Source organism: Rhinoderma darwinii, chromosome 1 (genome assembly GCF_050947455.1).
Source record: "Rhinoderma darwinii isolate aRhiDar2 chromosome 1, aRhiDar2.hap1, whole genome shotgun sequence".
In the NCBI taxonomy this organism is placed as follows: Eukaryota; Metazoa; Chordata; class Amphibia; order Anura; family Rhinodermatidae; genus Rhinoderma; species Rhinoderma darwinii.
The window spans coordinates 604826170-604848269 of NC_134687.1; the positions used below are offsets into that span (position 1 = coordinate 604826170).

A 22100-nucleotide genomic window follows, 5' to 3' on the forward strand; every position below is an offset into this window, starting at 1 on the left:
AAGACAGAACATGTTCTGTCCTCAGTGCCTGCGCTCATTAGTGCAGCGCCGGCCGCATCACCTCGTCCTGACTGCGCGCGCGCTTACGGTCAGGAGCAGGGCAATGACTGTATTATACAGCCGCAGCCGCGCTCTAACGGTGGAGGTCAGAGAAACCTCTCATCTCCGCCGCTATTCTCCTGAATGCTGCGATCAAAGCTGACTGCAGCATTCAGGGGAAAAGGAGAAGGGGGGATGCCCCTTGGATCGCATGACCGGAATCCCTGTGACGCGATTGAGGGACATACCATATATGGGCAGACAGCCCAGGGTCCATTCAAGGACTCCAGGACTGTCTTACCATATTTCCTGTTGTTAGAGTTATGTCCTAACAACTGCCTGTGTACTATCAGTACACAGGCTAATGTACTGGCATATATCTGATATATGCCAGTACATTAAAGTTTAAAAATAAAGTAATTTTAAATTTAAAAAAATACGCACACTTTTTTTTTTTACAATAAACATTAAAATAAGTCTCAATACATAAAATATACACACTGAGTATTGGTGCGTTCGTAATATTTGGCACAACAATTTTTTGGCGTCATTTATGATGTGTACGCTGTAAAAAAAATAAAATACAAACTTTTCACTTCTTAATGTGAGGCACCAGGTGTGATGAATTTAACCTCCATGTGCCTCTAATAGTAATTCACCCCATCATGTACCTCGAAATCGCAATACTAAACGAAGTATCGGTCTCGAAGTCCAAATTCTGGTATCGTGACATCCCTACTCTGATCCTGAACAAGCGGGCACGTGTGATGCGGCCGTCGCTGCACTAATGAGCGACAGGCACTCACAACAGAAAACATAGCAGGAGCAGTGCAGCGCTCACGCCGTGTTCCCTGTAGTACTAGTGCCTAAATGCATGTTTTACAATACTAAGCGGAGCGGCTGGTTCACAGTATTGATTAGTTTGCCCCCGCATGGCATAGTATCGATACTTTGATGCATGGTGCAACACTAATCACACATACGGTAGGCTGCACTGTGCAGACTAGAATAGGAACATTCATGAGAACATTTAGCATTTTGCCAGATACACTTTAAGGGGGTTGTCCCTATTGAAGCATATGGACATCATATAGAACACCCCTCTAAGAGCCAAAGCGAAGAGCTTCTAATTCGCTTTTGCAGACTCAGGCTGTTCGTTTATTAGATGAATGGCCATTTGTTTGTATGAATACCATGCTGACATTTTCCCTGTAGTGGCCGCAGTATGTGAAATGTATAGCTGCCCACATATCAGTGGCTTTCACATGAAAGGGAATAATGTAAGTAAAATTGGTTTGCACGTTGATATAATACCTTCTTCCCAGGGGCTTACGTACTATAGAGGCAGCCCGTTCCGCTGCGATGGTGCAAATGCCCAGGTTCGCTTCACGCCCTTATTTTAATGGGTAGTTAGAGCTTGCAATGGCTTTCTCTATCCACAGGTCCTTCAGTGTCAGCGCAGAACTTGCTGATTTGCATTCTGGGACACCTATAATCTGAAGGAGACCACAAGGAGTCCTCCAAAGTCTAGTGCATCTCAGAATAATGCAATATAGCTCAGATAAGCTGTTAGGGGTGTGTCTGTCCACAAACTGTTGACTGATTCCTCTAGCAACCTGTAGAATTGTGAATACAGCTCCAGAGTATAATACAGACAAACTCCGATCAGTACAAGAGTAGTAATGTAATATATTTACAAAGTGACTTAACTTTTTCTACATTCTTAAGTTGTAATATGAGGTTAGCCAATATTAAACCAAGTTATCTGTCATTTAGAATGATTTTCATAGAAACATGATATCAGACCGTTCTATTATCCATTAATAAAATCTTATTGTTTAAGAACAGCTTAACAACACAAATTGTATTCTTATACAGTCAAGCGTTATGAGGATGGCTCTCTGCCATTTTTTTTTTAGAATGATTTGGCCACTTAGGGACTTACTTCTGAAGACGTTAGAGGATAATTTGTGGTTTTTAAATCCTATGCGTTATGTCAGCTCTCAATTGAAGGTCAGTTTTTTTCCAACACGTTTTGATAACGTCACTTGAAGCTTTTCTTTAGAATTTATTTTCGGCAGCTTCTCTGATTTTAGTAAAATGATCAGATAATGTGATGTTCCTGTTATGTCAGGAGACGAGGATGATAAGGCGGTAGAAGATAAAAAAAAAAATACCACTGTGGGCCTTGTCTTTGAAGATAAGCTAATGCTTTTTGTGTGACTAGCTTGTATGAAGAAATACCTTATCCTAAAATACAGGTTTATGCAATAGATTTTTAAAGGTAAAAGCAGCGGTACAAATACAAAAGTACAAAATAATGTTTCATAGAGTAAGGCTTCGTTCTCATCTGCGCTAGGGCTCCGTTCCCATGTTCCGTCGTAGCTTTCCGTCGGAACGGAGCCCTGACCGACACAAACGGATAACATAAGTTTCCGTTTCCATCACCATTGATTTCAATGGTGACAGATCCGGTTGCCAATGGTTTCCATTGGTCTCCGTTGTGCAAGGGTTCCGTCATTTTGACGGAATCCATACCGTAGTAGACTACACTATTGATCCGTCAAAACGACGGAACCCTTGCACAACGGAAACCATTGTCACCGGATCAGTCACCATTGAAATCAATGGTGATGGAAACGGAAACTTATGGTTTCCGTTTGTGACTGTCTGGGCTCCGTTCCAACGGAAACCTCCAACGGAACGTCAGAATGGGACCCTGGCGCATATGTGAACGAAGCCGAAGTAGTACAACAGTACCAAGTGTATAAGGTCAATTATTAATAAAATAAAAAAACATACGGATAAATTTCTTCACACATCTATCTGTGTGTGTGTGTGTGTGTGTGTGTGTGTGTGTGTGTGTGTGTGTGTGTGTGTGTATATGTATGTATGTGTAAAGGATCTGCCAGGCACAGCTTCAGGGTTAACGCCCATAGGTAATCAGTCTGCACCTGCTTCTATGTCTGTGAGACTGACTCCATCTTCCACCACTCAGGAATGGCAGGCTTAGGAGTGGGAGAGCCTATCACAGCCTGGCCAGATGGAGCTAGCTCCCGCCCTCTGTCTATTTATACCTGCCTTTCCTGTTCCTCCTTGCTTGTGATTTCTTCTCGTTTGGTTTCCTGGCCCTGCTGCAGCTTCTTGTACTATTGTCCTTGCTTCATATTGACCCTGGCTTACTGACTACTCTCCTGCTCTGTGTTTGGTACCTCGTACACTCCTGGTTTGACTCTGCTTGTTCACTACTCTCCTGCTCTGCGTTTGGCACCTCGTACTCTCCTGGTTTGACTCTGCTCGTTCACTTCTCTTGTTGCTCACGGTGTTGCTGTGGGCAACTGCCCCTTTCTCCCCCTAGCTCTGTGTACCCTTGTCTGTCTGTCGTGCACTTATTGAGCGTAGGGACCGTCGCCCAGTTGTACCCCCTCGCCTAGGGCGGGTCGTTGCAAGTAGGCAGGGACTGAGTGGCGGGTAGATTAGGGCTCACTTGTCTGTCTCCCCACCCCCGTCATTACAGTATGTATATATGAGAACAAAGTCAAAACCTTAACTAAGATCCTTTTCTTATCAGAAGAAAATGTTCAATAAAATCTCGTGAGGACCAGTTAATGGTAAAGTTTAGTGGATGAATGGGGGACCACAGAGAGACGTCAGCAAATTTCAGGCCCAAGCAACCCGAGCAATGTCAAATTATGAGCTAGTATGAGGGTTGGATATCCAAGAGCTCCATACTTTCAAAAATGTATCCGGTCATCCACGTGCTTCATAAGTGAGTTTAAAAATTGGCAATTGTAGAATTCACCAACGCAATCCATGCTGACAACGTAGGAACCTTTGGATGTTTCGAATGTAAGAGTAGTTTTTTTTTGCATAATAGGAGTGTCATGGGAGTTCTAATAGTGATTGTAGGTATCATTTCTTCTACCAATAATTAGAGACAAGTTCTCGGTTCATGTATACAGGGGAGTCCTACTTTAAGCTCAAGAAATTCTATTACCTCAGCCCAGAAACTTTTAATAATTGGATATTCCCAGGACATGTGTAGAAAGGAGCCCTCAGCACCTTGGCAACGTGGGCAGACTGGAGAAAGTATACGTCCCATCCTAAATAATTTGGAAAGTGTGTAGTAAATTTGATGGAAAAAATTTATGAATAAGTCGGTCTCTTGTAGATATCAAGGGACCTGTTAAAGTGAATAGCATTTCTTTATAATCATCTGTAGAAATGAAAGAGTCTGAGACCATCGGTCTAGGGCTCTATCAAGTTTATTAGAAGATACAGTTAACAGTTGTCTGTAAAGTATGGATAATGGTTTAGCCAACTTCTCCTGCATCACCCAATCCTCCACCGGGGATATACATAGTCTGATATATCCCGCAAATTGTGACCAAAGAGCGTGTCTAAGCTGGAAGTAATGGAACCTGAGATGAGTCGGGACCTGGTGTTTGGATCTAAGTTGTGCAAAAGTAGCTACTTTATCGTCGAACACAACATCCTCCAAGGTTAATATACAAAGGGTTGCCCACTCGCTAGGGTTAGGAAGTTTTCGTAACTGTGGCAGAAGCGGGATATAACAAAGCGGTGTCCTAGGTGACCAGGACACCTCTTCTGAGTTAAAGATTAATGATGATCTCTGCCAGACCTTCAGAGTAGTCTGCATTGAGACTGTCAGTGTGTGTCTGGAGGGGGGCTGTCTATAAATGGAGTTCACCAGGGCTTTATAGGAATCGAGAAGTGAGACTTCCAGCTCAGTACAGGGATTGAAGTGTCTGAGTAAACCACCACCACACGTAAAACGGTTGGCTAGCAAGGAAGTAGAGATTTTAGATTTGGGATTGCCACCACCCCACCCTGCTCAGTGGCGAGTTGTAGGGTGCCTAGAGCGATTCTAGGAGTACCACCTGCCCAAATAAAAGATCGAAGATCTTTGTCAATATTGGAGTACAGTGATAATGGTAGGCATACTGGAGGCTTGTGAAATAGTTATAAAAATTTAGGTAGGGACTTAATTTTAAAAAATTCTTCCTGTAACTGTGAGAGGGAGGTGTTTCCTTTTATACAGCTTCTCAAGATGGACTTTGATAGATGGAGAGATATTATCCAGTATAAAACTACCAATAGAGCTAATCACTATGCCTAGCCCATTGCAGTGGGAAAGGAAGTGCAACTTCCTTAGACGCACTGTCTACCACCATTGCTAAAGATTTGGACCAATTCACACAAAGTCCATAGAAGGATGTAAATAAATCAAACAAAGATAACATCGCCTGTAGAGATGGACCTGGATTGTTGAGCAGTAGTAGCGTATCATCCACGTAGAGACGCGCTTCTCCCTTTCACCCATCTCAAAACCCTTTATATCAGGAGAGGCTCTTATAGCTAGCGCAAGTGGCTCAATAGTTAATGCAATAAGGGAAGGAGATAGTGGGCAACTTCGTCTAGTCCCTCAGGCTAGCCTAAATGAGGAAATGTGACAATTGGTTTTAATACTTGCTATGGGTTGGGAGTATAAAAACTGCACCCAGCGGATAAATCTGGGTCCAAATCCAAATTTGCCTAGTACAGACCACAGATAAGACCACTCTACCGAGTCGAACGCTTTTTCAAGGTCTAAAGAGGCAACAACTCTGGAATTACCCGACCCTACAGTAGACGATATGTTAGTAAATAGCCTTCGAAGATTAACATCTGTGGCCTTCCCTGGCATTAAAGGGAAGGTGTCACGAATTTTTTTTTTTTTATATGTTTTTGATTTTAGTATGTTATTAAAATAAATTGTATTTATTTGTGTTATACTTTTTTCTGACTTTTACTTCTGTATGGGGGCTGCCATTTTTTTTTCATCTCTGTATGTGTTGATTAATGACATACAGAGATGGAATACGGCACATACATCCCCATAGTGAATGCGAACGGGAGCCGTTCCATTCACTATGCTGTACGCCGTCTGTGTGGGAACGGCGCATGCGCCGCTCCTACACAATCCAAATGGAAGGTCTTCGGCAGTGCAACATCTGGCGACATTTTCATGTGGACCGGAAGCCGCGGCCGGACAGTAAGATGACTACTTCCGGTCGCGGCTTCCGTCCATATGTTCCGAGGCAAGGACTAGGAGCGGAAGGAGCGGCGGCAGGAGCAGGTAAGTCATGTTTGTGTTATAACCACTGTATCTAATCCTCCTACACTGTGCATTTGCTCAAACAATGGCGGCACACAGTGTAGGAGGTTTGAACATTCGACCCCCTCCTTTCTCCTGGCACTAGCCAGGAGAAAGGAGGGGGCATTGTTTGAGCACACTAGAGCGAGTGTGTCTTCTCCAATTTTGCAGCATAAAGCAATGCGGTTGCTTTACCACATGCCAATGCTGCAATTTTGGGAATTGCTCCCTCTAGTGACCAGCACATGGAACTAATTTAGAATATTTCCTGACTTGTGAAAAAATTATAACAATGTGTAATAATTTATATACTAACTGTTTAACTAAAAAAAAAAATAATTTCTAGCGACACATTCCCTTTAAGCTAGACTGGTCCCGGGTGAAGTTGAGAAATTATTTTTTGGAAATGCATTGCCAAAGTTTTGGCTAATATTTAAATATCACAATTAAGGAGTGAAATAGGCCGGTATGAACCACATTCTTTAGAATCCTTACGGGGCTTGGGGATCAGCAGTATATGAGCCTCTCTCATAGAAGGGGGGAGGGTATTATCTCCATCAAAGGATTGAAAAAGATTAAGTAAATGAGGGGCAATCAGTTCAACATGCAGATTATACCACTCTATGGGCAGGCCATCCAGACCCGGGGTGTTCCTGTTCGGAAAGGAGCTAATAGCCTCTGTAATCTCCTCAAGTCAGATCAGCGTCCAGAAAATTAAAATCCTCTCCATCCAAGGTGGGGAACATAAGTGTCTAAATATGCGTCCAGGTCAGGTGGATTATTTGGAACCTTAGAGGAGTATAAATCGGTGTAACATTCAGCAAAGACATCATTGGGGGTCACTAACCAGCATCCCAGTACAAAATGGGGGTCGGTGTGGTATCCTCTCTAGCTAAGGCTATGTTCTCATCTGCGTCAGGGCTCCGTTCCGACGTTCCATCGGAGCTTTCCATCGGAACGGAGCCCTGACTGACACAAACTGAAACCAAAGGTTTCCGTTTCCATCACCATTGATTTTAATGGTGACGGATCCGCTGCCAATGGTTTGTTTGCCTCCATTGTGCAAGGGTTCCGTCGTTTTGACGGGATAAATACCGTAGTCGACTAAAAAATATACTTACCCAGAAGTCTGTTTTCTTCCTTCAGGCCGGCCTCCTGGGATGACATTTTATAACATGTGACAGCTGCAGCGACGGTCACATGGGATGAAACCTCATCAGGTCGGCCTGGATAATGTTAGAGGGCCCTCCTCCTGGGATGACTTTTCATCCCATGTGACCACTGCTGCAGCCAATCACACACTGCAGCAGTCTCCTGGGATGAAACGTCATCCCAGGAGGCCGGCCTGCTAGCAGGCCGGCTAAATGCTCAGCAGTTTTCCGCACCGGACATTCCGGGCGAAAAACTGCACCACACTTTGGTGCGGCTTTTTGCCCGAAATTCTCTGCAGCCCGGTACCAAACTATCCGCGGCCCGTTGGTTGGGGATCACCGCCTTAGAGGGACCAGAGAAATTTTTAAAATTTAAGTTTGATTAAAAAAAAAAATTCAATCTCACTCCCAAGTTATGGCTCTTGGAATGCAGCAACACAAAAATTATTAATCTTTTCCCAATAAACCTGTTTTAATTGAGCAAAAGACCGTTATTTCTACTGCACTGTAAATAGCTGAAGTAGAAAAAAAAACAATGGCAGATTTCAAGATAATCAATGCGTTATATTTACCCTAAATGGTGCCAATTAAAACGTCCCACATACGACTAAGTCTATGGAAGAATATTAAAAAAAAGTTATGGCTTTCAGAATGCTGCGATTAAAGAAACTAAGACAATTGTTGTTTCCTGAAGGTCAAAAATAGACCGCAGTCTTACGGGGTTAATTAAATATAAGTCAGATGATTACGAAGTGTGGAATTCCCCTTTAAAGTATGCCATATAGTACCCAATCAGGCCAAGGAGTATTTGGTGCACTCAATATTTGGAAGCACGAGGAGATTTTTGCTGGTCGGTGGTCCCGAGGACACAATTTCCTCACAATATTCTATATTCCTCATTGTATTATTACATATCTCTCATATTTGTCACTTAATTAATTTAAAGTACACCTCCAATTATAAAGGCATGTGATATGTCATAGCAACATGTCAGAAGTTCTCATTGGTTATAGGCTATGATGCCGGCCGACTGGAGCCACAGTGGCCGGGTGCTCTGCAGCCCCTTCATTCTAGCTCTCCGTGGCGGTCAAAGCAGACCAGTGCCCATCAATGAGAACTTTGTACATGGCTCCGACGTGTCAGACTTTTTTTTTTTATAACTTTACTTACACTTTAAGTAAAATACTTGCAAGACCCTTTGTCTGCCACTCTCTTATATGCACCCGTGGGAAAGGTCCTTCTGTATGCATAAAGAATCTCATGACTTGATAGATCATTGTGCAAAATGAGAAGACACTTCAGACAGCCATGCGCCAGCGCAGGACAGGGTTACACTAGATATTGGTTAGCACTGCTGTTTTGCAGGCTCTGTCCTGGGTTTGATTCCAAGCAATACAACATCACCATGGCATTTTAATTATTTTCTTCATGTTATACTGTGGTCTTCGACACTTCAAAATCAAGTCATTTGGATTCATATGCGGTTGTTTCTAGTGTGCATCTGAGACAGGAAAAGTAGATTGTGAGCTCTCCTCTTAGGACTGATATGGGTGTATTTTGTATCTGGCATTGCTGAATGTGTTGGAAATATATACATAATGTCTGACAAAAACAAACTCTTGAACAATTCCCAAATGACTGTACCCAGTGCTTCATATTAGTTAAATGGACACTAACTTTTCAAACAATTTATGCTAATCTAACCGTATACCTGATTTTATATATATATATATATATATATATATATATAAAATCACCTTTGTAACTTACTTGCTGTTAAAATTTAGTCATTTTACCCATTTACATTCTGTCTGAAGTTGCTGCCACTAGGTGTCTCTTCTGTAATCTGCTGTCCACCCCCTGTTGTCAAGAGAAATCTGTCTCTAGTTACAGAACAGAGGAGATGGATTACAGGAACAGGGGGGGGGGGCTCAGAGCCTGCACATAGAAGTCTATAGGGAGGGAAGGGGGGAGCAGAGAGAGAGATACAGACATGCTGTCCAGTTTCGATGGAGAGGGAAGGGGGGCAGGAGGAGGGAGCTATGCTGCCCATAAAAGTTTATGGAGAGGGGGAGCAGGAATCGAGGGAGACATAGATATACACACTCTGCCCATAATAGTCTATGAAGAGGAAAAGGGGTAGCAGGAGCAGATGGAGATCGACACACACTGCCCATATAATTTTTAAGGAGAGGAGGGAGCAGATGAAGAGAGAGACACAGACATGCTGCCCATGGTAGTCTATGGAGATAGAGGAGCAACAGGAGGGAGCAGAGAGATACACAGACTCTTCTGCCCATTGAGGTCTATGGCGGGAGCAGGAGAAGAGTGAGACACACAAAGTTATGTCACCCTGGTGCTGGATTCTCTGCTACACTGCTCATTACTGCTGTATAATGTCCTCCATGCTGCTGCAGCTTCGATATATGTGATAGAGAAGAGGAAAATCTTGCTCTCCTATCTCTATGTGCAGTGTATAGAAGACATGATAGTAGTTAGGCTCCACACACTGGCTCAAAGACCACTGAAGAAGATCCTGCCGAGGGGAAAACTGCTAAAAAAAATAATAAATAAATAAAGCAGTGCAACACACACATATGACAGCATATTCTGAAAAGTTAAGGACGCTTTAAACATTACTATAAATCTTCCCAAATAACAATACTTCATAATACATTCATAATACTATCATACCTTGCCCAAATAATACCTCTATTGTGCCCAAGTAACCGTAGCCAAGCATCCATGTGCACCTAATGGGAAAAGAAGAAATCCAACATGCTCAAACCTTTGTTCTCACAAGATATAAGCTGCATCCGAAGGTGTCTGACTTCATCCCCATTGAGTACATACATGCGTGGCCGAGCATCCATGTGTACGGGGAGGGGGGGGGTTTGGAGGAATAGCTGTCGATAAATCGATCGGCCGACCGCTGTCTAAAGTGAATGGTCACCTTTGTTACCATCATACAGTGGACAAATAACAGTGCATCATAATGCCTTAATACTACCACATGCGATGCTGAAATAACATTGCTATTCATTGCTCACATAATTACAATGCTTTATAATGCCCAAGTGATACCAACATAAAATACCTACATAACCGTTCTCCGGACCCAAATCTGTTGAAGCAGCAAAGTGTGAGGAGCCCCTGCTGTGAATAATGCTGAGAGTTATCGAGACCTTTTAGATGGTACATTTCTCTAACACTTTTTGTTCTTCGACCCCCTTCACATCAGCGTATTGCCTTCCATCGGAGGTATAGGTCAGGAGGTCTACCGACATACACCTTGGACAGAGGGCTGCAACAGGCGGACAGTGGGACAGGCGGCCTGACCCCACTACCCCCCCCCCCCCCGGTAAAGCACTACCTGAAGCGTTGTGCTTGGGGTGTCGCTCCTGACATCACTGTTCGTATATGGACCGTGATGTCAGGAGGTTTACAATGCCGAAGTTACAATGTCTGAACCGCTCTGCCTTGGGATTTTGGCTCTGGGGAAGCTCCTGACATCACTGTCCATATATGGACAAATATATAGCCAGAACCCATGGGCCAATCGCTATGTTATCCCCTTCTCGGGGACTCCGGCCATGAGGAAGCTCACCGACAAATACATTTAATGTATACCTGTGACGGATGCCATACAATTACACATAGGCTCCCATTTAAAAAAAAAAAAAAAAGTATACTACACAGTATACGTTTTTATTGCGGGATCCCACAGGATGGAATAGCGTCGTCTACTACACTATTCCATCCTTCAAAAAAAGTTATACTAATGTAATACAGCCCAACAGAGGCCAAAAGGACACTCTTTCCGCCTTTGGCGCGATAATAGAGCCCTAGTGGACACGTAAAGCTTAAGCATAGGGTATAAACATGTTGTGCAGGAGGTCTTGGTATCCCTCCTATATTACAGCTTACATGTAGTGATCCAGAGATTGAGGAACTGACTATTTGTTTGCAGTTATATATTTTGCCACCGTGAAGCAATAGGTCTCATCAGAGACTCGGAGAAACGGACAAACTGTCTCTTTTTATTGTAACACACCGAAATGACCGCACTTTGGGTTTACTGGTTTCCTCTTTAATTTCCAAAGTAAAGCACAAGCCTGACAGGTTCCTGTTATTTTCTGTCTGATTACACATCGGGTTTCCTCTTTCGTTGTCTCGTGGCCCCGGCTTGTGGTTAATCTATTATGACTTTTGTGTTTTGCAGAAGGATTTCTCCGTACGAGAAGAGCTGCACAGGTCTGATGTGGAGAGCTGGTTGGGGTTCATCACTTTCCTTTGTGAAGTTTTTGGCACGATGAGGAGTAATACAGGGGAACCTTTCCGAGTCCTTGTGTGTCCTATATATACCTGCCTTAGGGAGGTAATGACCATTGACCTGCCTAGTGAATGTGCAATCTGACTGTCCCATTGACCCGCAAAATACCCATCTTCCTTCATATGATGGACATTTATAAAAAGTTACTGTATGTGGAATAACCTGAATAAAAAGTAGCATCAAAAATATAGCACAGAAGACTGGTGCCTTAAAGGGATATCCCCCAACTCAAACATTTATGGCATATCCACAGTACATGCCATAAATTTGTGATAGGTGTTAGTCCTACCTCTAGGACCTGCCCCTGCGTGGAGAACATGGATCCCCGACCCCCATTCTGCCTGGTGAATCAGCCGCTGCAACTTGTCGGAAAATGGATGGAGATGCAGCCACGCATGTGCACGGCCTTACCAATCAGGATGGGCATTGAGAGACCCCCCCCATTCCCCACGTAGGTTCGTGTTTATGGCATATACTTTGGATATGCCATAATTATGAGTTGGGAATACACTTTTAAAGGGGATGTGTGAGATTATAAAGACATGGCTACCTTCTTCCAGAAACCGTGCCATACTTGTTCGTGATTTGTCTGGTATTGCAGCCCATTGGACAAGAGTGTCACTGTTTCGAAAATAAAGCAGACCCTTTTTTCCTAGTTAAAACCACAGAAAAGGCCATACTCACAGATTAGGTGGTGGGTAAAATACCCGTTCCAAACAGGACGCAACCAGGTCAGAGAATGCTGTTGATGGGAAGTGCCCAGGTGTGTTTAAATAATGATAGCCACTCCCACTTACCTTGAGGGGAGTGGTGTGTTGGGCATGGAAGTAAATGTGTAATAATAGTAAATAAATAATAAAGTACTGTGTATAGTGCACATGTGAGGTATAGGGGACATGACTAAGTGTAGTGTGTAGAAATCAGGGCTGTGAGTGAAACAAAAACGTGAGTGTAGTGTGTAAAACATGGAGGCATAGTGTTTGGATAGTGAGGCACAGCATATATCGCCGAATAGCAGCCTATTTATAACGCCCATATTGTAAGAGAGCGGGCTGCCCTGCATGCAGTGCCAAACAACCGCACACCAGGCTATCCCAGCATCATAAGACCCGGGCGCGTCCTGAAAAAAAGTATGTACAATGTAAGTAACCATGAGGGTATTAGTTGTTTTGACCCTTTTTTCCTAGTACTGGACAACCCCTTTAACTTTGTGCTCCTGGCTTCTTTTGCAACCTATATCTTCTGTGTAGGAATCGCATGTAGTCACACCATTACAATCCTGTGCAAAACTAAGGGAATACATCACTATCTTTTGCAGGAAGCTGCATAAAAAACACTTCCTTTTAAAAAAAACATAGGAAGCATGTTTTATATTATTGCTTAGTCTCTTGAACCTGTATGGTCTTTAATGCAGTTTTAGACAGTGTTTTTCGTAATTTCAGCTCGCCTAATACCACCACGCATAGCCAAGATAAAACTGCGATATAATACCACCATACACTGCTTAATAATGCTGGGTGGTTTTTGTTATCCTGGGGTTCCGATACTCCGAGCCCCTTAGTGAACATGGGCCTTTAGCACTTGCCCGGTTTGCCACCCCCTGAAACAATCCCTGGTGCTAATATGGCCTTGTGCTGCAGAGTAATGTTGGAGAGAAGGAAGCCATACCCGACTACCCAGTATCATTAACTGTAAGCAGTATACGTTTAGCAACCAGTCTTAAAAGTTCAGCTAAACTGGATTGTCGCGCTGCTGACCTAGAGAAAGGAAAAGGAGCTTGGCAACAGTCACACTATGGGTCTTATTAAACAGCCCGAAGTGGGCTGTGAAAACGAGCTCTGATCAATGCAACAATTCGTTGATCGGCACTCGTTTGCTCCTTTCACAAGGAGCAATGATTGGTTATATACGGGGTCAAGCGCCCGTTACGAAGATTGTTCGTCCCCATGCATTTCCATCATGTCGGCAGAATATCTCCCTGTTTATTCAGGTAGATGTGCTGCCGGCGACGATAATATTTAATGCTTTGTAAACTATACGATCATCCGATGAACGAGCGTTCTGTGAATGCCTGATAATTGGAGTTTAGTGTTGCCTATTAATTCTTCCAAGCTAGATATAACTTTGGTGGTTAAAGAGGCTCTGTCACCACATTATAAGTGCCCTATCTCCTATATAAGAAGATCGGAGCTGTAATGTAGGTGACAGTAATGCTTTTTGTTACGAAAAACGATCTATTTTAAACCACTTTATGAGCGATTTTTAGCTTTATGCTAATGAGTTTCTTAATGCCCAAGCGGGCGTGTTTTTACTTTAGACCAAGTGGGCGTTGTACAGAGGAGTGTATGACGCTGACCAATCAGTGACCAATCAGCGTCATGCACTTCTCTCCATTCATTTACACTGCACTAGCGATATAGTGATATCGCTATGTGCAGCTACATACACACACTATAACATTACTGCAGTGTCCTGATAATGAATATACATGACCTCCAGCCTGGACGTGATGTGTATTCAGACTCCTGACATGTCTGTAACGTCTCTGAGATTTACAGCAAGGCAAACGTAATCTCACGAGATTACGATGTAACCTGTCATTTCAAACAAGATTACGCTTGCCTTGCTGGAATCTCACAGAAAAGATTCAGAAGTGTCAGGATTCTGAATAAACATCACGTCCAGGCTGGTAGTGATGTATATTCATTATCAGGACACTACAGTAATGTTAGTGTTTGTGTATGTAGCTGCACATAACGATATAACTATATCGCTAGTGCAGTGTAAATGAATGGAGAGAAGTGTATGATGCTGATTGGTCACTGATTGGTCAGCGTCATGTACTCCTCTGTACAACGCCCACTTGGGCATTAAGAAACTCATTAGCATAAAGCTAAAAATCGCTAATAAAGTGGCTTAAAATAGAGTTTTTCTAAATAAAAAGCATTACTGCCACCTACATTACAGCACCGATCTTCTTATATAGGAGACAGGGCACTTATAATGTGGTGACAGAGTCTCTTTAAGGTCCCTTCAAGTAGACATATCTCCAGGGTAAGCCCTTTTGCAGAGATTATACTCAGTACAGAGGTGTCCTCGGAAAACTGGCACAGATCAGTCACTCTCCTCCGTCCCCTGGAGGCTGCAGTCCAGTCTTGGAGGGGTCCCAAGTGCTTAGCGTTTGTCCGACTTTCAGGAATACAGTTGGAAAGTGATTAAACATGTAATCTACCATAAATGTTTACAGCGTAGTGTGGCCCAGCGCACACATTTATACTCATGCCGTGGCAAGCAGCATATATAAAATGATTTGCTTCTGCCCTGTGAACTGCATATGGGGGGGGGGGGGGTTTAAAGGGGTTTTCCAGTTTAAGAAAATGTAAGCTTCTTATTATATATTGAAAAGCACTAGAATTTTCTTTGTGTCAATTCCTCACCACTTTCAATATGTCTGCTTGCAGTCATTAAATGGAAATGTTCCTTGTTTACTTTCAGAGGCTGAAAATGTTTTCACATCAAGTGATGGATACACGAGTGCTTGGTTTATTACACTGGAACAAGGCGTGCACCTGTGCGTTCATAGGACAGGTTTTCATTCTCTCTAAGGCATCATGCGCACGACCGTAGCCACGTGTACGGTCCGTGATTACGGCACGGACGGCCGCGTAGTGTCATCACGGACCGTGCACACATTTGCTCCCGGCCAATGCACGGACCGTGGAAACCACGCTCGTGTTCATGGGAGCATAGAAATGAATGGGTCCGCAATTCATCCGCATTTTTGCGGATGCAAAATCACGTTTATGTACATGAGGCCTAAGTAAATAGTGAAGATTCCCATTTAGTGACTACAAGCAGAAATCGTCCGCTGTGGTCTTGTGACAATACGTTAGCGATTGACTGGCACGTTCATATAATCTGACGTGGAATTGGAAGTGGCAGGAATCCCACGGAACCATATATGTCTTGATTTTAGTTTCTTTTTGCTGTTTTTTTCCCCATTGACTTCTGAAAACTGCAGTGTGTGAATACGCCTTAGCGGTTTTCTTCATGTACCCAACGTTTCAGGAACTAGGATCATGATGTATTTTTTCAGAGCACCAAATTTTAAGACTATACCTAGTTTAAAACAGTATATTTAAAGACCACATTACCTCTGTTATTCCTCCTGGAAATGTCTGAATAAATTGAAAACTGGGTTGTGTTATTCTCCTTGTCAACATAATGTGTCCCTATGCAGTCTGACTGTCAGGACTGATTGGAAAGCGTCAGACTGTGTTGGGACGTGCTTCATTGACAAGAGGAATGGTTGTCCATTATTAATACATTTGCAGTAGGCATAACAGAGGAACAGCATAATGCAGAGTTCTAAGAAAATATTCTCCAGAATTGTTATTTTAATCATCAGGAATGCAAGCTCTGCGCAGTCCTAGAAAGAGGAACTAATGCTGTTAGATTTCAGCTCTAAAACCTGCAGAATAGTGAGCGCAGCTCTGGAGTATAATTCCGGCTTTAACTCCGAATCAGTACGAGATAAGTAATGTAATGTATTTACATAACTTTTTATGGAGATTAATTCTATATGTCAACTGATATGGAAAGGTGGACATATCCTTTAGATCTTAAAATATTCCTTTTAGACAATTAGTCGGGTGATACCATGTTTTTGTTTTTTTGTGAGATGACACGTATGTTTTGCGTGTGGATTCTGTTGTACGTGTGTGGTGTTGATGGAACATGCATGATGGCAGCAGTTGAGTCCCTGCGTCTTTCAGCGGGCTTGTGAGATAGTATTCATAACAGGCTGACGTTACTGAAACTCAGCCCGGGGCATTGTCTGTGTGCGGAGCCGGGCCTCCACAGATCTCTTTCATCCTCCCATCAATGTAAATAAGTCAGGTGCTTGTGCAGTGTCTCCTTACTGTCGGCACAATTGTAAGTCACAGTTTGGAACACAGATCCTGGATACCGTGGCCTCGGCAGCACATTGCGGACTCTTTTAGGAAGACCCTTTAATTTATTCTTCACTTTCCACTTGACCCGGGGCAGAATTTTCCGTCTTGCTTTCTTTCTTGTACTGGCTCGGAGTGTCATCCCAATCTAGAAAGCACGTGCACACCAATGATCTCTATCACTTGTTTATCACACAAGCCGCATTAATCCCCTGCTGCTGAAAACACTGGGGTTGTAATGTTTATAACCATCTAGCTAGTATACACCGATCCTTTCTCTATGCCCCTATTCAAGGTAATAAAAAGCCCTCCGTCCCTGGTCAGGCCAGAACAGAGAACCAACCATTGCCAAAAGCGGCTCTTGAAGATCAGTCGTACATTACTCAGTGGATGCCCATTTGTTTATTCAGGCACCGTGTGGTGGCCATTTGAAGGAGCATTGAGAGAGGAGAATCATCGGGGGTTCCAGTTGTAGAAAAATGACCCTAGTGCCAATGACCAGCTTATTCTCAGACTCTCCAAATGGAAGCAATTCATAGAGGGTACTCACCCTAGCTAGAAGCCATCTCTTGTAACTAAACCCGAGACTTGTTGAGGGCACCTATCTACAAGCGAAACTATAAAAGTTGTTGTCGCAGCTGGACAACCCCTTCGCCTCCGTTATTGGGGAAAGCTGAAGGAGATCACAAAGGTAATCGTTATAACTACATGAATTGGCGACCACATAATACATGATGGTGTCAAGTCTGCCAGAACGGGAGCCACCCTGTTTACATCCTAGCCCCGATGCAGTAGCTATATACTGCCAGGTGTAGCCTTGGGCGTTGCTATAGGATTGCAGAGGTAGAAGTTGGACTCCAGGCCTTTTTCTCTATGGGGCCCAAAGGCCCCTGTGCCAAGTAAGAAGACGGTATTATAAACCGCATTTGTTTGGGGGGCCTTGTTATGGATTTTGTATTGGGGTCCAGGAACATCAAGTTATGTCTCTAGGTGTAGCTACATTTCATGTAGTGTTGAAATGATCACAGGAAGATCTCTCAGCTATATAGCAGACTTCCTCTCCATGCCACACAGGCTTGTTTTAGAGTGGACAGGAAATCCTACAGCTTTTGGAAATAAAACAATTAAGAGAAGAGGTAAATGTGCAGGATCAGGACCGAATGTTATTTGTGATGTAAGGGAGACTTGAGAAGACCTAGTTTAGCAACCAGAGATATGGGGAAATCCATTGTAGTTATTCTCTCAGGGTTTTGCGTTCTCTAGTCACATCTGAATTATTTTACCTGCCCCTTGGAATCCATCAGCCCTGTGCTGACAGAATTCCTACATCTAAGCCATAAGCTTATAATACTCTGGTGTATCATGTTATAAAAAATGCAGACTGCTGTACATCTCCCACAATGCAGCACAGCAGCGCATGCTCTGTGCAGATACCGTATTCAGCCGCATTGTGTTTTCCTGTATGATTCTTCTTAGTTTTGAGTCCGTGATTGTTTACCGGTTTGTTCCTTTTCCCGCAGCTGTTACAGTCTTACGACGTGAAGGAGGACGCAGTTCTGTGTTGTTCCATGGAGGTGAGGCTTTTTTAACTTTTTGTTTTTTAATCACACGTCCTCCTCTTTGGTGCATTTTTAATTCTGATGACGCTTTCTACAGCATAATTATAATGTATGGTTCCCCTATAGATTATAATTACATTCCAAAAGCAGATTGAGGTCAATGGATATGTGCCCAAAAATTGCTTAGTTGCTACTGGTGGGCACTAGGGGAGAACAGTTCTTTGCAGGGACAACACATCAGTTTTGCCTTTGACCAGCATAAAGCAGCTAGCAGTCATGGCACCACATCGAGGACATTTTGAAGTTGTACATGGACTGCTGAGTGACACTGTGGGCTTGTAGCTGTAGGATATGTGATAGCTTGTAACAGCCCTGTCCACCTGTGGTTGAGTCTCTGTCACTGGCTTGACCTCTCGCTAACACATAGCGCAATTATCTATGTCAGTCTGTCACCCAAGTCATCTTCCCAGTCAGTCTGTGTCTCGCATTCATGCACCAGCTGAGCCGGAGACGCGGGCGTCTGAGACGGTCGCCATTTAACATGCGACTTGTAACCTCTGCTCTGTTGACAGCTGCACAGCACTGGACGTCTACTGGAGGAACAGCTGCCTGAGATGATGACGGAGCTGCTGGCCGCTGCACGGGACAAGATGCTGTGCCCCTCCGAGTCGATGTTGACCAGGTCTCTCTTGCTGGAGGTCATTGAGCTGCATGCCAACAGTTGGAACCCTCTGACCCCAAGCATCACCCAATACTACAACAAGACTATCCAGAAACTTACAGGTTGACATGTGGGAAAAGAAGGGGAACAGCCAACAGGACGCAATCCCTAGGGTAGGTGAAAGTGTCGCCACCCTGACGTAAACCAGGATGTACCAACTGGACTTGCCAACCTTTCTGTGAAGATAATGAAGGAGCAACACATGTTAATAAATCAAACAGCATGCTTAAGAACTCATTCAGCAAAGGGGGGGGGGGGAGATGCCTTCTTTTTCAGTCCAGTACCCTGATCTAGAACGAAGCCTCCATCTCCGTCGTCTCGTTGGCATATTGTATGAGCCACGACGCACGCACTATGACATTGTCACTGTGGGGCCTGTAGAGACGTGTATTGTAAGGACGACTGTCTGCTATTGTTTACACAGCATATTGAGGGCTTTTACGGGCCAACTGGCAGGAGGTGGGTCTGGGCAGATGTCTCAGGAGAACAAAGAGGGCACGGTCAGAGCTGACATTGATTATTGACCTCCTCTTTGTCAACGTGTGGAGCTTGGGGAGTCGTGTTTTCAGAGCCCTGAATCACATTTGATTATGTATTACAACACTGCACGGGTTGAGTTTTCATTTGCACTCTATGGGTTTCTTTCAGGAAGACACAAATAATTTTAGAGGTTTTTTGTTTTTTTTCCATTTAAAGGTTGCGGGGGGGGGGGGGATTTAAATCCTGCAATTTACCATCATTCCTTCCTAGTGATGGAGGCGGTTTTGAATATCTGAATAATAATGCAAGGATTTGGTGACTTGGCGGGTTATATACTAACCAACCCAGTTGATCAGTAGTTTATCTTTTTCCAGGGACCACAAGGAGATCCCTAATAAATTGCAGTGCAATATGTAGCAAATGTTTTGGGGGGTTTTCCTGCACCAAAATGGTTAACAGCGGGAACTGTTATGATCTGTTTTGAGCATCATTCATCATGATCAGTCCAAGACGCGTCTGAAGATTTAAGAGATGTCAATATTCAAGAGCATGTAACGGTGGGGGAGGGGTGTTCTGCATCCATATATACAAGCTTTTAATTGTCCTGCATCTTTACTCAGTACAGTACATATTTATTTATGCTTGTGGCTCTCTTCTGTGCTTTTCAGCCATATAGCATTGGTTTAGCTCGGATATGGGTGGTGGTGCACGGGCACCTGACATGGCAATACTTTTCTGACCAGTCTTAGGTGATGACTTTGAATGCATGATCCTGGTTAAAGCACCTGAAATGCGTCCTCTAAAGGAAGACAGACCATTTAAATATACACATTTATTTTTATTTATTTAGGGCTGATTTGGATTATTAAGACTGTATTTCTGCATTTTTATTTGCTAGGACATTTCTGACACTAGGGGCGCTATTCCATAAAACTCGAAGCTATGTGTTCTACAGTGACCACTCCTAGGATCTAGAGGGGTTCTGTCAGTTTGCTGTGTTCCCAGTCATTTACTTTTACGTTAATTGGTGCTTATTACATCACAGTGGCCATATGGAGGGTTTTTATACATATTTATAGTCTGATTATCTCAGAACTCACTAGGTTTTAAGAGCATATTTAAAATACGGCCTCTGCCCTCCAATGTGACATCACAACAGCATGTGAACAGGCAGCTCTACCTACTTGTGTGATGTCACATGGGTTGGCTGAGCTATTACGGCCATGGGCCAGAGTGAAAAGAGGTTTTAACCTTACAATTACATCCTGGGCTGAATCTTCAACAATTATAGTGTTGCCCCCATGCTGGGTTTAGCAGTAGCAAAAGATGCGTCATATATGACCGATAAGAAGCAAATTCGATCACTAATCTCAGAAAGCGCTTGATCACTGGCTCTATGGCTGACCGAGTGCGCTAATGTTGCAACAATGATATAGCGTTTATGGCTTGAAAATGGACCCCCATGTCCAGTAATGATTTCAATGTAAAGGATCATAATGCAGTGATTTAGCCTATGTAGCATACCATATAGTTTGTAAGCTGTACAAACTTTAGGCAAACTAAAAATATAAGAGGTCACGTACGCTATTTGATATTTGCATTGGCAATGAACAAGTGGCTTAAAATCACTGCGAGTTCTTGCCATGGGCAATGATCCATGAGAAATCCACGTTATTGGGTATATTGAAGACCATGATGGTAAGATGGCCAACAGAAGACCCAATGAAGACTGTATTGGAAGTCCTCTTTAGTTTAGGGGTGGGATTCAGAATTCTTGGTCCAAGGAGGCACATATTTGAGTCCTGTCTGATATGCCCACATGTCTGGCCAAACTGGACATAATCCCAGTACTCGTTGCCTACACTATAGGTTAGGATCACCCATTGCATGGCTAGTTTTTACTAACAAGACAACCACATTGTGAGGCACCTCATGATATTGTCAGTGCAACTAACCCTACAGCTATGAACCACCAAGTGGTGCGGCAACATTGAACGTTCATCTTGTGGCTTGTGCTGAACTTTCAGCTCAATCCTCGGGTGGTTTCTATTGGGGTTTCGAACGTTTTTTCATAGGTAAGCTTGTAAATATCAATAGTCATGACTGGATTAATGTGTATGTGTGTGTATGTATGTGTATATATATATATATATATATATATATATATATATATATTGTATCTCAAGCCTTAAAGGGCAATTCCACCTGAGTCCTATTTCTATATGGATTTGATCAGTGTCTGTATTTAAAGATCGCCTTTTCTTGGTCTCGAGACAATCATGCTTTTTAGCAAAACTTTATAATTAAACATGTCCTAGCCTGGACAACTCGTCCAACCGGGCTGGTAGAGCTCACTTTTTTCTGTTCTTTCCATGTGAGAGAAAGGAAGTGACAGCAAATGTCAGTCCTCAGAGTGGTTGTCAACTATTGGTTGTGCTACTTTTGGCATATAGCATTATAAACCTATATGACCAAGCACAGACAGCCTTTTCTTGGTCTAAAACTTGACACTATTATGCTTTTCAGCAAAACTTCGAAATTAAACTTCTAACCTTGACGGCTCTTCCAGAGTTTCCTTTCCTATTACGTGAAGGAAAGGAAGTAAAAAACCAACCGGGCTCTCATCGAAAGCACACTGATCTGTTGTGCTGCGGTACTTTTGGCCCATAGCATTAGAAGCATATATGACCATGCACAAAAAGGATGGT

The 22100-nt window shown here is 43.3% G+C and overlaps 1 protein-coding gene across 2 annotated transcripts in view; it reads left to right on the forward strand.

Moving 5' to 3' along the window:
* The window catches only part of CTIF (cap binding complex dependent translation initiation factor), a 221801-nt gene extending 202656 nt beyond the window's left edge, over positions 1–19145 (forward strand). Inside the window, exons 11-13 of one of the 2 annotated variants that reach the window (XM_075840870.1) lie at positions 11570–11725; positions 18153–18206; positions 18764–19145. In XM_075840870.1, the coding sequence (XP_075696985.1) occupies positions 11570–11725; positions 18153–18206; positions 18764–18979 (426 nt within the window). In that variant the 3' untranslated portion in view covers positions 18980–19145. The remainder of the gene's footprint in view (positions 1–11569; positions 11726–18152; positions 18207–18763) is intronic. The other variant, XM_075840878.1, reaches the window with a different exon arrangement.
* Positions 19146–22100: the final 2955 nt, after the last annotated feature.